General features: G+C 36.4%; 1 protein-coding gene across 1 annotated transcript; it reads right to left on the minus strand.

Annotated features, from left to right (window-relative positions):
• Positions 1-13,395: 13,395 nt before the first annotated feature.
• LOC108341395 (uncharacterized) lies at positions 13,396-14,040 on the minus strand. Its single transcript, XM_052879543.1, has 2 exons — positions 13,645-14,040; positions 13,396-13,551 (listed from the first exon to the last, which is right to left on the minus strand). The coding sequence occupies exons 1-2, from the start codon at positions 14,038-14,040 to the stop codon at positions 13,396-13,398; spliced, it is 552 nt and encodes a 183-aa protein (XP_052735503.1).
• Positions 14,041-17,066: the final 3,026 nt, after the last annotated feature.

The raw sequence follows: 17,066 nt of genomic DNA on the forward strand, positions 1-17,066 counted from the left end.
CCTATAGATCAGTGACGGAACACTTTGTTCCAAAGTCGAAGGGGTAGATATCAAGCTCACTAAAGAGATTTGGACTAATATCGTTGGCCTAAAAATGGAAGGAGAAAGATGTCATTTAGGCACCGATGGCTTCCAAAAAATCTCAGTTTATCAAGACAGTCTAAGGAATCCTGACGACATTCAGGATTATTCTCATTACAAAGCTAGGGGTATGAAGAAGAACGATAGACTAGCTGTATTCATCATTTCATGGATACTCTTGCCTAAAGGGGGTAATCTTCCTCAAGCTACCAATGAAGACTTACTCTTGCGGAAAGCTTTGAAAGAGAACATTCAAGTTGACTAGCCTGCTGCTATCTCTGATAACATGTTGAAAGTAAGTCTGCAAAACTACCATAATGTGTGTTTATATCCACGATTCTTGTTCACTTTGGTGTTAATTATATTGATGAATCAAGTGAATCTTATAGTCGTACTAGTCTGATCAACAAAGTTGGTTTACACATGATGGGCATGCAACACACACTTGAGGGTTGGCAGTCAAAAGTTGCATAAGATGAAGATGATGCAGAGCAGCCTTCTATTTCATATAAAGCTCGTTCTGAATTTGACAGGACAATTATGAGGGAAATTAAAGCTCTCAAAATTATGTGCCAAGCTACAAGAGATCATATATTGGAAATAAAAGAGGATCTCAAGTGGAACAGTCCTAATGAGGATGATAATGAAGATGAGTCAGGTGAAGAGGGAAGTACACCCGATGAATCTACCAGAATGAATGCAGATGAAAGTAAAGAGGACGATATTGCTGAAGAGAGTAATAGTGACATTCTCCTTAAGACATATTTGAAAAAGAATAAGAAGAAAGTATAAATAGCTTATGTATTTAGATGTTTTGTTTGTTTTGAGTTCTTGTTTTGTTAATGGCTTTTTATGCCATTTTGTTTTTATTATTTCTGATTGTAATTCGAGTTTAAAATTAATGAAATCAAACGTTTATTATATATTGAGTAACTAATAGTATCTAATTAAAATCGATTGTGCTATGTATGAAGTTGATTACTTTACTGTTTATAATTACATTCATACATTTACACACACAGATTATACCTGTATTAATTCCTGTATTACAATGATTCTAAAATGCTTGATCTAGAAAAGATCTTGAAAGGTTTTGCAGGAACATTGCTTCTGGATGAACAACTGGAGATTCAATTCAAAATGGAAAGCAATGAAATCGATTGCAACAGTGGATCAATCGATTACTGTTTAACAAGGGTTACAAATTTCATGATTTAGAATTTGGTTATTCAGTTTATTGATCATATTCAGTTGATTATTCTTTTTCAATATATCTCTGTTCTATAATTGATTGAAATTACTTGAGATAATATTGAGATTGTTGACTGATATTGTATCTATGCTTCATTTATGTGTTTGCACACTTTCTGTCCTAATACAATAAACGAGACCATTGGTTTCAAATGCAAAAACAAAAAATTAAATATGATTGCAAGTTGATCGATAGGAGAGTAGCACAATGATGGACGAATGTTGTTTAATATGAGATGAGTATGTTGTTGGGGTTAGATTTCGCCAAGTTCCCTCTCATGTATGTAAGAATTCTTCTTTATGCATTAATGTTAACGTCACTCACTAAATCACTTAAACCCGATCCCTCGGTGAAATAAGCCTGTCCTTAATCACTAGTTCATGCAATTCCTAGCATTCTTAGTAATTAAATGTAAAGATCAAGAGCTTTAAGATGACCAAGACTCATACCCTCATCCTTGAGAAATATTACTGTTTGGAGTAATTCAACAAGAACCTGAATTGTAAGGAACCTCCCGGCACTCATGCAATTCAGAAATCATGCTATTGAATGAGTTAAACAAAGCAAGCGTTGTAAGAGATGAATTACTCTAACGATTAATGAAAAAACATATATTATTAAGAATCAATTCAAATACATGAAAGTGTTGATGGATTGGCAAGTGTACCAAATCGCACAAGTAATATAAAATGGTAAGACCAAGTATCGTATCCTAGAGGACTCTCGGCACTAAACAGTTGTGTGATAACTCGATTAATTAAGACTTAAATAAAAAGAGATCATTGGTTTAAAATGCAAAGATAGAAAATTAAATATGAATGCAATTGATCAATAGCAAAGAACACAACAATGAACGGATGTTGTTTATAATTTGAGATGATTATGTTGTTATAGTTTGATTTCACCAAGTTTACTCTTAAGAATATAAGAATTCTTCTTTTTACATTAATGTTAACGTCACTCACTAAATTACTTAGAACTCGATCCCTTGGCGCAATAAGCATGCCTTAATTCCTAGTTCTTGCAATTCCTAACGTTCCCAGAAGATTAAGTCTGAAGATCAAGAGCTTAAGACGACTAAGTACTCATATCCTCATCCTTGAGAAATATTACCCTTGGGAGAATTCAACAAGAACCTGAATTGTAGGGAACCTCCCAGCACTCATGCAATTCATAAATCATGCTACTAAATGAGTTAAATAGAGCAAACATTGAAACAGATGAATTCCCTAACAAATAATGAAAAAGCATATATGATTAAGAATCGATTCAAATACATGAGAGTTCACAAGGTTACATCATTCCCCAACAACAAATAAAGTTTAGTTCCGCATAGACATGGAGAAACTAGACTAATAATTGAAAAGCATAAGATAGTGAAACCCAAAAAGTAGAAGAGGAAGCTCCCGCCTCTAGATCCGCCTTTAGAGAGTAGAAGAGTGTGTTGTTGTGTTGCTCCAGCTAGAGATACCAAACCTAGGACGCTAGGGTCCTTTAAATAGAACAGAAGTAGAACGGAAACAAAGCCCAAGCCTGAGTCTCCGGTGCTCAAGCGCCCCACTTAAGGCGTCCGGGCGACGAGCGGTGGTCTTCCACGCTCAAGCCTCGCAGAGGTTGCCCAAGCCTTCTACATTCGGTGCTCAAGCGCCCCCAAAAGGGGCGCCCGGGCGGTGAATGGCACTTCCTACGCTTAAGCCTTCCAGAGTACACCCAAGCCTTCTTCATCCGACGCTCAAGCGCCCCAAAAAGAGGCGCCCGGGCGGTGAGCGGCACTTCTTGCGCTTAAGCCTTCCAGAGTATGCCCAAGCCTTCTTCATCCGGCGCTGAAGCGCCCCAAAACGTGGCGCCCGGGTGGTGAGCAACACTTACTGCGCTTAAGCCTCAAAATGGGCGCTCAAGCCTCGAGTTTCTTTCCTTTTGGTGTCTTTTCTGTGCCTTTCTGAGCTCTATCTCTTTAGCACTTTATTTCTGCTTTCCATATTAACTCATTTTCTATCAAAACAAAGGGAATTAGTCATAAAATCATTAAATTCAACCTCGACTCTCTTATTCACACAACTTAACAGAAAAACATGATTCCAAGCAAGTTTCTAAGCAGAAAAGAGTGCATTTAGTATTAAAATTACATCACATATAACGGTATTTTAAACCGTTATCAGAGAGTTCAAAAGGTTACATTATCCCCCAACAACAACTAGAGTTTAGTTCACCATAGACATGGTGAAACTAGATGAATAATGTAGAAGAATGAGATAGAAAAACCCTAAAAATAGAAGATGGAAGCTCCCGCATCCCAATCCGCCTCTAGAGGGTGAAAAAGTGTGTTGCTGCGCTCCTCCTGCCAAAGAGGATACCAAACCTAGGGCGTTTGGATCCTTTAAATAGAGCGAAAACAGAACAAAAATAAGGCCCAGGCCCGTGTCGCTGGCGCTCAAGCGCCCCACTTACGGCGCCCGAGCGGTTAACAGTGGCTCCTGGCGGTTAAGCCTCAAAAAGGGGCGCCCAAGCTTCATGCTTCTGACGCTAAAGCGCCCAAAAGGGTCGCCCAGGCGATGAACGACACTCTTCTACGCTTAAGCCTCCAAAAAGGGTGCCCAAGCTTCAAACATTCCTCCCTTCTAGTGCTTTTCCAGGCCTTCTGAGCTCCATCTCCTTGGCATTTGATCTCTGCTTTTCATATTATCTCATTTCCTACCAAAACAAGGGAAATTAGTCATTAAACCATCAAATTCAACCTCAACTCTCTTATTTACACAACTTAACAGAAAAACATGATTCCAAACAAGTTTCTAAGCAGAAAAGGGAGCATTTAGTGTCAAAATTACATCATAGATAACGGTATTTTCAACCGTTATCACAACCCCAAACTTAGAACTTTGCTTGTCTTGATATGATCATAAATGGGGCAACAATGAAGAGCTTTCAAAGTGACAACAAGCATAAAAAAGAGTAGAATAGGTTTCCTTTAGGCATGTATTTGCCTTTTGATTTCTTTCTCTTAGTTCTTGTGAATAATTGCTTATAAACTCTTCTTTCTCTTTAAGAGCAAGCAATGTGGGACTATCCATGGCTTGATCTTAAAAAGAAGAGAAGAGAAAGTGAGCATTCTAGGCGTGTAGGAGTTAGTGGCATAACTAGTTGTCATATTTTGAACTATAGGAGAACTAGTTGCCTTATAAACCCTTTGGAGTGGAGAGAATTGATCAATGTGGGACTCAAAAGTCCCTAGAAGCCCTGCAGCCGCTGCTGGACGGACTACACCCTCAAAAGTCCCACATCTCCTAGATCTTGCATCTTAGCTCACTGCAAAGGTTATATAAGAAGGCTTAGGGGTCTCCTTTTTGTACACCTTACCTTGATTCAATGAATTTGAGTTGATTTGCACTTTTGCAATCCTCTTTGAGATAGAATTCTGTCTCTAAAGTCCAAAATTTGGGCAGACCTTATTTTGTTCAAGCAAGTGGCGGTCCTCCTCTTGATGCTTATCTTGGAAGCTTGTTCAAGTGGCGCATCTTCAATTCCTAAGTTTCCTTTTCCTTAATCTCTTCCATTTTTAATTTCTTTCCCATTCTCTTAAATGTCATTTAGTATATTATCTCTAGGTATGCACTTCCCCATCATGTGGTATCATGAGCCTTAGGTTTTTGATCTCTTAGGAATTGTATGCTAGAGTAGAATAGCTTAGATATGTTCATTTTCGCTGAGCCATTTTCTGTCTCGCCCAGCCTCTGCGTGAAAATACAGTCAACTTGTATGATTTAGTTTAGCTTCATTTCTAGTCCGTTTTCCATGCAATTTTTTTTCAAAGTTTCGTTTGGATGTCTAGTTTCATGTAAAATTTTTACTTTGTTCAAATTCGTTCTGTGTTGTTCCCATTAAAATTTTTTCTCCACTATGTCAGTCCAGTGCTTACTGTTGTGTGACTTCTAATCTGTTTGCATTGTTTGCTTGCTGTTTGGTACTTGTGGTGGCTGGAATTGATCATTGGACGGTGCTAAGACCTCCCAACACTCTTAAGCAAGGATTCAACACTTCATATCACAGTTTGGAGGTGAGTCCCGTGGCTGTCCAGAGCCTTATCCATGCTGACATTTCATCAAACAACAACAATGCTATTGGAGGTCTTCAACAAGTAGGTGTCCTATTTCGTTTTGTTTGTTTGTTCCAGCTTTAATTTCTTGTCTTGGCTTGGTTGTATGTGTCTTTTCTTGCTTATTAGCTTTGAATTGAGTCATATGTTTGTTCCTCTTTAGGAGTTTTCTAGAGTATTTTTCTGAAATTGCATAGCTAAGAGTATTTTTACATCTCCTTGCTTGTATGATGAATTGAGCTTGATCATCATTGGATTTAAGCGTGTGAACCTTGCTTATTTGTTCTGTATAAATAGAGGCTATAAACCATTACAATTGTGCTTCCAATCAAACACATTTTCTTCATTAAAGTGGCTTGGCCGAGACATTTTACCAAGGGCTGTTTGCTGTATCAAAATAAAATCAACAAAAAAATTGGTTGCTGTTTGGTGTGCTTGGCCGAGAGTTTTCTCATTGATTGGTGTGTTTGAATTCTTCATTTAGAGCCTCTTTTTCATTTCCAATACAAAATATTTTGGTTTGAGGTTTGCCAAAATTATTTCCAGCATTAATTCGGTCTTGCTCTTCATGTATGCGTAGCATGTTGATGTGATTTTGCTCCTTAGTTGTGTTAATTTTCTTTGCTGTCTTGTTCATTTTGTGCCACTGTTTTGCCTCCATTTTTCTTGCTGTTTTGTCTTCATAAAATCATTAGATTGCTGCCTCCTTATTGTGTGCCAAGTTTCTTGATTTTTTAGGTTCCATTTTCATCATTTGTCTTGTAGTTTTCATTCATTCTTTGGCTTCTACCATGTGCTGTCTTGATTTGGCTTCTTTGCATTGAGGGTGGATTGTAAATCTTTCCATTTGCTTTGGACTTGAGTTGGTGCTCTCAAAGTGGACTTGTGAGACATTACTATTTTGAAAGAAGAGTGCATGTGAGTAGAGTGATCTTGCTTTGTTTCACTAAAATCGTGAGTCTTGAGCCTAAATTTTTGGTGCTATTGGAGTGAACCTTGGCTGCTGTTTGCCGACTTTTGTTGTTGTTTTAATATTGTTTCTAACTTGTTTGGTTTTGAAAGTGTTGCTGCTGTTTGCATTAGAACACCATGTCTGCAGGTTCAAGCAATTCTTCTTCCACTGGAAGTAGCCATCAAGAAAGTGCCTCTAGCAAACTTGACTGGATAAAGGCCTTTCAACAAATGCAACATCAACTTGACTCCATTAGTAAACGGTTGGACAAGGACGCGAAAGCAAAAAGGGAGCAACCTCATGGTCATGATCATGGTTTCTACAAGAAGAAGCAAGAAGCTAGAACCGTAAATGTATACCTTCCTTCGCCAAAGAAGCATCCAGAAGATAAAGCTATGGACCAAGGCCTTACACTACCAAAGTTGAACTTGCCTACTTTCAAAGGGGAAGCCGAGCCGTCCATTTTTCTAGATTGGATAGCTAAAGTAGACCAAATTTTTGATTTGTATAGTGTAAATGGACCTTTGCGTGTAAAGTTAGTTTGTTTAGCTTTAGAGGGATACGCCAAACAATGGCTAAATAGGAGATACTTAACCATGGCCTCACCCGCGAGTACATGGGAACATTGCAGAGACATTTTGTACCAACGTTTCATACCTCCATACTACCATAGGGACCTCTTGATTAAGCTCCAACGGCTTACTCAAGGTAGACGAAGTGTGGAGGAGTATGCTCGCGAGCTCAAAGTGCTCCTATATCATACTAACACTAAGGAAAATGATCATGCAAAAATAGTTAGATTTATTAGTGGACTCAATAGAAACATCCAAGATGTTTTGAAACTCCATGATGATGAGACTTTAGATGTAGTGGTTCATAGGGCCATGAAAGTTGAGAAGAAACTCTTGCAAAAAGAGGCTTTTCACAACAAAATTTCAAAAGATGTTTTCTACAAATCTTCATCATCAAAGGATAAAGCCAAGAATGTTTCTAAGGAACCCACTAACAAAACTTGTCCTCATTCTTCTTTTAACCATTCTTCTTCTACCCATTCCTCCTCCCCATCTAAATCTCCTTCTAGACCTAGCCATATTAAGTGTTTTAAATGTTTAGGGCATGGTCATATAGCATCTTCTTGTCCTAATAAAAGGGTAGTGTGCATTAGGGAAGAAGAAGTTGTCATTAATGAGTCTACCTCTTCCTCACCTACACACACTTATAGCTCTTCTTCCTCACCAAGTGAAGAAAAAGAGAAGGTTATGCTTCATTGTTTAAATAAGGACATTCAAGATAACCAAGAGGAGATAGTAAAAGAAGAACATGAGAGGAAAGAAAAAGAGGAGAAAGCAAGCAAAGAAAAAGAAGAAATTGTGAGAGAAAAGGAGAAGGCAAATGTCCTAATCACAAAGGAAGTGTTATTGCAGGCACCTTCCCCTCCCATCATTCAACTGGATCCAAGCTATGACAGGGGAGTTTTTCCATGCTTCCACTTTTCTCCAAATATTAAGCTTTCTTCTTTTCCTAAAATCTTTTGTGAAAATATCCCATCTTTCTCATCTCTTATTACCACTTCTTCACACACACCATTTCCAACCCACATCTTGATTTAATGTATTCTTTTTTACACTTAACTCAAGACAAAAATAAAAGTTTTTCTAAAGAAGGATTTTTAGTTTTCCTTAAACAAATAAATCAAATTTCAAAGACCCATTCTTTCAATATTCCTTTTCCATATACATTGTTTGGTAAACATCAATTTATTCACAAAATGTTTGATGTTTTTTGTAGGTTAACATTTGATCCCGGAGGAGTTCCTTTGGTTTATACACGAAATAAGTCACTAATCTCTCTTTGTTGCAGGTTTTTCAAGATTCGAGGTCGAATCCTCTCCAACCTGGGGGGATGATATGATCATAAATGGGGAAACAATGAAGAGCTTTCAAAGTGACAACAAGCATAAAAAAGAGTAGAATAGGTTTCCTTTAGGCGTGTATTTGCCTTTTGATTTCTTTCTCTTAGTTCTTGTGAATAATTGCTTATAAACTCTTCTTTCTCTTTAAGAGCAAGCAATGTGGGACTATCCATGGCTTGATCTTAAAAAGAAGAGAAGAGAAAGTGAGCATTCTAGGCGTGTAGGAGTTAGTGGCATAGCTAGTTGTCATATTTTGAACTGTAGGAGAACTAGTTGCCTTATAAACCCTTTGGAGTGGAGATAATTGATCAATGTGGGACTCAAAAGTCCCTAGAAGACCTGCAGCAGCTGCTGGACGGACTACACCCTCAAAAGTCCCACATCTCCTAGATCTTGCATCTTAGCTCACTCCAAAGGTTATATAAGAAGGCTTAGGGGTCTCCTTTTTGTACACCTTACCTTGATTCAATGAATTTGAGTTGATTTGCACTTTTGCAATCCTCTTTGAGATAGAATTCTGTCTCTAAAGTCAAAAATTTGGGCAGACCTTATTTTGTTCAAGCAAGTGGCGGTCCTCCTCTTGATGCTTATCTTGGAAGCTTGTTCAAGTGGCGCATCTTCAATTCCTAAGTTTCCTTTTCCTTAATCTCTTCCATTTTTAATTTCTTTCCCATTCTCTTAAATGTCATTTAGTATATTCTCTCTAGGTATGGACTTCCCCATCATGTCCTCAAGCAAAACAGAATGTAACGCAGCTTTTCAGAACAATTACTACAATGATTCAACATTTTTCAAAACTTTTCCTTCTAGGACAAGAATCACTTTTATCAACTCAGCATAAAGATGTCAGTCAAGATGTGCAGATGCCTTAATTCAATGAAAATCAATGTGATGCTCATATAATTTAACAGATGCTATCCTTAAGAATGATCAATCAATCACTCAAAGATGTAATAAAAAATTCAAAGAACTACTCCTCACCAAGGAAAGTGTTTCACTCAAGCACTTAAAAGTGTATCACTCAAGCATTCAAAAGTGTATCACTCAACTCAAAGGTGTATAGTGAGGTGTTGGTGTCTTTTTCACTCTGTTATCACAATGTCACACAAATTAACTTTGCCTTTTATTTAACCACAATCAAACATACTCACAAGCAAGTTCTCATCACAAGGGTTTTTCATGGCTTGTAACATGGCTGGGCTAGGAAGGAAATTGGTTTTTTCTAGTCAGCAAAATCCTGGAGTTGAGAGAGGCATTTATGATTTCATCATTCAAGCACAAACTCACTTTCTTTTTCCCAGCTTTTCCTTGCATTGTGCTTTTATTTTCTATATTTTTCTTTTTCTTTTGCTATTGCTTTTCATGTACTCACTATTTAGCTCAATGCTTTTTCTTTTTCCTTTCTCAATCGTTCCAGCAACCCCAAACTTGAACCTTTATCAATACCTCACAATTGTTCTCAACTTAACTCAAGGTAAAGATTTTCACAAAGGGTTTTCAAAACATGCATAAGGCTCAAGGTTCAAAGGGTAAAACAAATTGTTTTTATTTTCAGTGGACAAAATCATGTAAAGGCTAAAAGAATAAGGGATAACAAACGATGGCCTTGATCATATGAAAACTGCAAGCAAGTATATCAATCACAGAAAATTTTGGAAAAATTATTCATGCTTCTAAACTAATAGCAATTATTCACAACAACTCTGAAGCCCAAAACTCACACAAGTAAACTCTCAAGTCCCAGAATTCAGAAAAACACCATGCTCAGTATCTCAAACAAATTTTACCTCAAGCACCTGTTTCATACACTATGAGCCATCACTAGTATATTAGCACATCATACATCATCTAAACATCAATCAATACACTAGAGCATCAAAAAGCAAAACTTATCACAAAACACAGAATAGTTGAACCAAAGCAATGTAGTTCATTCAAGCAAAGTACAATAACAAAACAAATGATCAAAAGGAAAAGTTTAGAAAGCTGGGTTGCCTCCCAGGAAGCGATTCTTTAACGTCACTAGCTTGACACCATTAAACTCAATCTCGATTAACCAACTCCATGATTGTGGAAAGGCGTTCCACCTCACCACCCAGATAATGCTTGAGACGTTGTCCATTGACTACCCAACTTCTTTGTGGGTCTTCAGAGGCTGGATCTGTCAACTCAACTGCTCCATGTGGAAGGACATTCTTGTTCATAAACGGACTAGACCACTTGGACTTCAACTTTCCAGGAAAAAGCTTTAGTCGTGAATTGAACAGCAGCACCCGCTGTCCTGGATTAAAGACCCTTTTTACCAACTTCTTGTCATGATAAAATTTCACCTTTTCTTTGTAATTCTTAGAAGAATCATAGGCATGCAGCCGCATCTCCTCAAGCTCAATAATTTGCCTTCTCCTCTATTCTGCATAGTCACAAGGATCAAAATTCAAGAATTTTAAAGCCCATAGAGCTTGATGTTCCATCTCCCCCGGAAGGTGACATGCCTTTCCATAGACCATTTGGAAAGAAGATAATCCAATAGTTGTCTTCATTGCGGTTCGATATGCCCAAAGAGCATCATCTAACTTTTGAGACCAATCCCTTCTTAATGAAGCAACTATCTTTTCTAGAATCCTATTTATCTCCCTATTAGAAACCTCAACTTGCCCGTTTGTTTGTGGATGATATGGTGTAGCTACCTTGTGTCTCACACCATAGTGCTTGAGTACCTTTACAAGCTGAAAATTGCAAAAATGAGATCCTCCATCACAAATGAGTACTATAGGCATTCCAAACCGGGAGAATATTTTCTTTTTCAGAAATTTAATAACAGTGCTAGAATCATTCTTGGGACAGGCCAGAGCTTCCATCCACTTACTCACATAATCCACTACCACCAATATGTATTCATTATTGAAAGATGGTGGAAAAGGTCCAACAAAATTTATGCCCCAACAATCAAAAACTTCAACCTCTCATATGCCTTGCAGTGGCATTTCATGGCGTTTGGAAATAGTACCCGTCCTTTGACACTTATCACAGTTCCTGGCATGATTATGAGCATCTTTAAACAAAGTAGGCCAATAAAATCCTGACTGAAGCACTTTTGCAGTTGTTCTCTCTCTACTAAAATGGCCCCCACAAGGTGAGTCATGACAGTGACATAAAATTCCTTTCACTTCTTCCTTAGTCACAAAACGCCTCAGAAGGTTATCTACTCCAAATTTGAACAAGTAAGGATCATCCCAAATAAACTTTTTGGCATCATGTAAAAAAAAAATCTTTATTGCCAATTGAGATCTTTTGGGATTACTCTTGCAACTTTGAAATTAGCCACATCAGCAAACCACGACCTTTTTTGAATGTACATGAGTGTTTCATCTGAGAAGGATTCCCATATTTCTGCTTCCTTACTTGTAACTTCACTATTAAACAACCGAGATAAGTGATCAACAATTACATTTTCACTTTCCTTCTTGTCACGAATTTCCACATCAAATTCTTGTAGCAAAAGCACCCATCTAATAAATCGTAGCTTAGAATCCGTCTTGGAATCCAACTTGGTTAGCAAATACTTTATAGTTGCATGGTCCGTGTAGATGATCACTTTAGACCCAATGAGATAACATCTAAATTTCTCCAAAGCATACACAATAGCAAGAAATTCTTTTTCTGTGGTGGCATAATTCAACCGGGCTTCATTTAAAACTTTGCTTGCATAATAAAAAGTGTGAAATACCTTCTCTCTCCTCTGGCATAATTATTTGCATCACACATCAGCTCAAAGTCTTGATTCCAATCAGAAGCTACAATTACTAGAGCAAAAATCAATTTTTTCTTCAAAACATCAAACCCTTAAGGCATTCATCATCCATCACAAATGGTGCATCCTTAACAAGGAGGCTGCTTAGTGGTTTGGCGATTTTTGTAAAGTCTTTGATGAATCTTCTAACAAAACCAGCATGACCCAAAAAGCTTATGATTCATTCATACTGGTTGGTGGTGGAAGGTTTTACATGACTTCCACTTTGGCTCTATCAACTTCAATTCCCCTGGAAGAAATTTTATGACCAAAAACAATACCTTCCGTTACCATAAAGTGACATTTTTCCCAATTGAGAATAAGATTTGATTGGGTGCATCTCTTAAGTACAACATCCACGTTAGAAAAACACTCATGAAAGAAACTACCAAACACTAAAAATTCATCTATAAAGATTTCAATGCATTTTTCTATTAAATCTGCAAAGATGGCCTGCATACACCTCTAAAAAGTAGCTAGAGCATTACATAACCTAAACGACATTTTTCTATAAGCAAAAACTCCAAATGGGCAAGTGAAAGTCGTCTTCTCTTGGTCCTTTGGATCCACCATAATTTGATTATATCCAAAATATCCATCCAGAAGACCTGACTTGCCAATCTCTCGAGCATTTGATCCATGAAAGGAAAGGGAAAGTAATCCTTCCTAGTAGCATTGTTCAACTTTCTGTAGTCAATACACATCCTTCATCCAGTAACAATCCTTGTAGGTATGAGCTCATTTTTTCAATATAAATAACTGTCATCCCACCTTTCTTTGGTACCACCTGTACTAGGCTTACCCATGCACTATCAGAAATAGGATAAATAATACCTGCCTCAAGTAACTTTAGCACTTCTTTTCTCACCTCTTCCTTCATCACTAGATTTAACCTTCTTTGTGGTTGAGCAAGTGGTTTGTAATCATCCTCCATAAATATTTTGTGCATGCAATACGTCAAACTTATGCCATTGAGATCTGAGATTGACCATCCAATATCTCCTATGTTGGCTTTTAGTATCTCAACCAATTTTTCTTCTTCTTTGGGAGAGAGAGAATTACTGATGATAACTAGTTTATTCCCACCTTCTTTTAAGAACACATACTTCAAGTGTGGTGGTAACATCTTCAGCTCCAATTTGCATTCCTTGACTTTTTCGTCTGTGTTGATCTCTTCCATCTTATGCAAAGGGACTTCTTTCAACTCTTCCAAATCATCCAAGCACTCATCAATCAATTCTTCTTCTTTCTCATTCAATTCTTCACAAGTGTTAACTAACGTCTCCTCCAAAAGAAAAATAGCACTTGCTTTCTTCTCTTAAACCATGCAAATTTCGTCAAGAGTGTCAAGATGGAAACACTCCTTGTCATCCTTTGGGTGAGACATAGCTTCAAAAACATCAAAATTTATTTCTTCATCTTCTACTCCAATCTTCAGTTTTTCGTTTTCCACATCAATCAAAACTCTTGCAGTCTTCATAAAAGGTCTCCCAAGAATAAGAGGCACATTTACATCCTCTTCTATCTCCATCATAACAAAATCCACAGGAAACATAAATTTGTCTACCTTCACAAGCACATCTTCAGCTACCCCATAAGGATATTTCAGAGATCTATCTGTTAGTTGAAGAGTCATCCGAGTAGGCTTGAGTTCCAAACCTTTAATCTTTTCAAAGATGGAGAGCGACATGAGATTGATATTGGCTCCCAAATCAATTAGTGCCTTTCCAACAGAGATATTTCCTATAGTGCAAGGAATGATGAAGCTTCTGGGATCTTTCAACGTGGGAGGTAGAAGCTTTTGTATGATAGCACTGCAGTTTCCTTGAACTTCAATGGTTTCCTCTTCAATGTACTTCCTTTTCTTAGTGAGGAGCTCCTTCAGAAATTTAGCATATGAGGGCATTTGTCGCAAGGATTCGGAGAAAGGTATGTTAATCTCCAATTTCTTAAAAATCTCCATGAAACGCTCAAACTGTTTTTCTTTCTCCTTCCTAGAATAATTCTTTGGGTAAGGAAGAGGTTTTTCATACAATTCTTTCTTTTTTCTCTCATCCTCTTCCTCTCTTTTGATGATGACAACACATTGATAATAAAAACACATGAATATGTACTATGGTATATGTTATATGTTGTATGTGTTTATGATTATTCTGAAATATACACATATTGTGATTGTCACATGTGTTTAACATATAATATGTTGATTGTTGCATACTGTGTTAGTAAAGTGATCATATATGTGTATTCATACTGTATGTTTTGGATATAAGGAAATCATGTTCTCTAAAGCATATCTGAATAAATAAATCGATTATAGAGGAGTGATAATCAATTCAGGTCATCAGACAACTTATGTTTCTAAACTGAGGCAAAACAACTTGTTTTGAATTGATTACATTAATTGGTGAATCGATTAAAATAGGTGTGTTTGCACATATCTTTTTCAAATGTTCTGTGTTGTGAATTAGAAAGAAAAAGTTTTCAAAAATGTGCCAAGTGTTGAAGCTTAATCGATTACATGGATTATGTATTCAATTAACTCTGTTATTGATTTGAAAACTGTTTCATGCTTGTCATACCTGTTTCAACGATCATATTTTTAAATGTGTTGACTAAGCACTAAATGGAAATCAATTGCATTAATTGCGAATTCAAATAAGGAGCTTAATTGGTTATAAATCTGTTATAAGTATTTAATGTAACTTATTAGATTAAGAGAGTAATCGATTAAATTGCTTCTGAATTGACTAAAAATATATATAGACGCATTGATTGGATTTCTATAAGACAATTTGAGAATAACATTTTCATATCTGATTTAGATTGTGGTAAAAGTTTTAGAAAGGTGATCAAACGCTCCAAGAAACAAGAAATTGAAGTGGTGGACTATTCTTGAAGTCTCTAAACTTCTTATTCGACATTACTCTGCAGAATAAAATCGATTAAGAGCAAGTTAAAATCAATTATGATTCGTCAATTGGTTTGAAGTTTCTAAACTTTTGATTCTTATACTTTAAACCTGAACTAATGATTTGTGATCTGTTTCTTCATCATACATCTCAATTTGTTCAATCCGCTATGAATCTGAAATGAGATTATGAGTAATTAAACTAGCTTTAATTGTTTCACGTTGTATCTAAGTTGCTCTAATACTGTAAATGTAATTTTGTATGGTACATTGCTTGAACGTATTTGGATGATACATACTTTATCTCTGTTATGCATCTGTAATAATGAAATTTGATATGCATAATGATAGGGGGAGTATTGTATACAGTTATATGTTGGTTCAAATGTTAAAAATGCTAAACTCATATGATTGGATTTCAATCTCAGGTCGATTGAAAGGACACTGGATGTAGGCATTGAGGCCGAACCAAGATAAACCTCAGATTTTGATTTTTCTTCTCCCTATCTCTCTGCATTAATCGATTAACTATTGTCTTCATTCGAATATGCATACTATTATATTGCATACATATCGCTTGCTGTTCAAGAAAGGTTTAAAGATTCATTCTATTTGCGAAAAAGATTTGAAAAGCGAGTATTTTTATAAAAAACCAATTCACCCCCCCTCTTGGTGTTGAGAAACAAAGCTCATCATTTCTAACACATACAAATGGTACGCTAAACCCTTATGCATTCACAATCAAGTTGGTTACGTCACCAAGCGTCTAAGAAAGTAAGTCGTATGTGATGACTAAAAAGATGCACTAAACGTTATTGAAAATATATATATCACACATCACAAGAACATAGCGTGTCAGGATAAACAATAATAATCCCATTAAGTAATATGCTAGCTCAGACTTGCGCCAAATGATATAGAATTCCTAACAATGTACATATACTCTCTAGTGTCTGAACTAAATAACATATGTATGATCTAATGATAAAGCATCTAAGTATTAACCTCGCTCAACCAAAGACGCAAGATTACGTAAACATTCTTATAAGACAAGTGTCTAAAGAATATATCATCTACATCATCTAAGTTAACTTGATAATAAATGATGCATTAATTAAGGGATGTTGACATATGCAAATACGCTCTAAACACGAGATGTCTAATACAATCATCAACGGATAAAACCTTTAATGCACTATAGAAAAGTTATTTTGTGCTTGCATGCTTGGAAATAACAACACCTACTTAACCCAGAAGCTCTATAAAAACGATAAAAAGACGTTGACAAATAAAAGACATTCTTAGAATGTTTAATCAAAGCTCTTAGGCCAGGAAGATCATACAAGCTAGTTACACGAAAAAGCACTACTACTCTACAACGTAGACCTAAGTCTGATCAAGCTACCTAAAAAGGCTATGAAGCCTATTTTGAAATCAACTCATTGTCAAACAATCATCTCTCAAGAAATCCTATATAAAGAAGACCAACTAAAGAAAGGTGTTGTTGAAGCAAAAGAGAGAAGAAGTGAACAATGAAAACAAAACTGAGAGTGGAAAATGAAGAGAGAGCAATCTTAAGAAAGATCATAAAATATCAACTCTACTTTACCTTAATGCTTATATATTCTAATGCTGTTCAACCTAAGAAAAATGATGAAGATATGAGAGAATGAATGAAAGCATGCTCTAGCAAAAGAGAATGAGAAGAGTAATGAGAAAGAGTGAAGAGAAAATAGAAAAGAACTATCATCACATATCTATTTTGCTACGCTATCTTTAAGCCTACAACATCTGAAGCTTTCAGAGAAGAGAAAAGAAGAAAAGAAAAGGAAAGAGAGAAAAGAAAAGAGAGCCTTTTGTTTAATATCTACTTTTCCATTTGTCTATGTGCCCATAGCGTGTAAACACAAATGGTTAAGGAAAAAAAGAGAGAAAACTAGAGAGTCAAGAAAACTCAAGTGCTTTGCTCCGAGCTTACATCGACTAATGCTTTCAACCAAAAAGAGTGAGAGAGAGCAATTACAAGAATACATTAATGTATTGTTTTGATTAAATATCTTCTCAATGAAATTTATTTT

Source organism: Vigna angularis, chromosome 6, assembly GCF_016808095.1.
Source record: "Vigna angularis cultivar LongXiaoDou No.4 chromosome 6, ASM1680809v1, whole genome shotgun sequence".
NCBI classification, from domain to species: domain Eukaryota; kingdom Viridiplantae; phylum Streptophyta; class Magnoliopsida; order Fabales; family Fabaceae; genus Vigna; species Vigna angularis.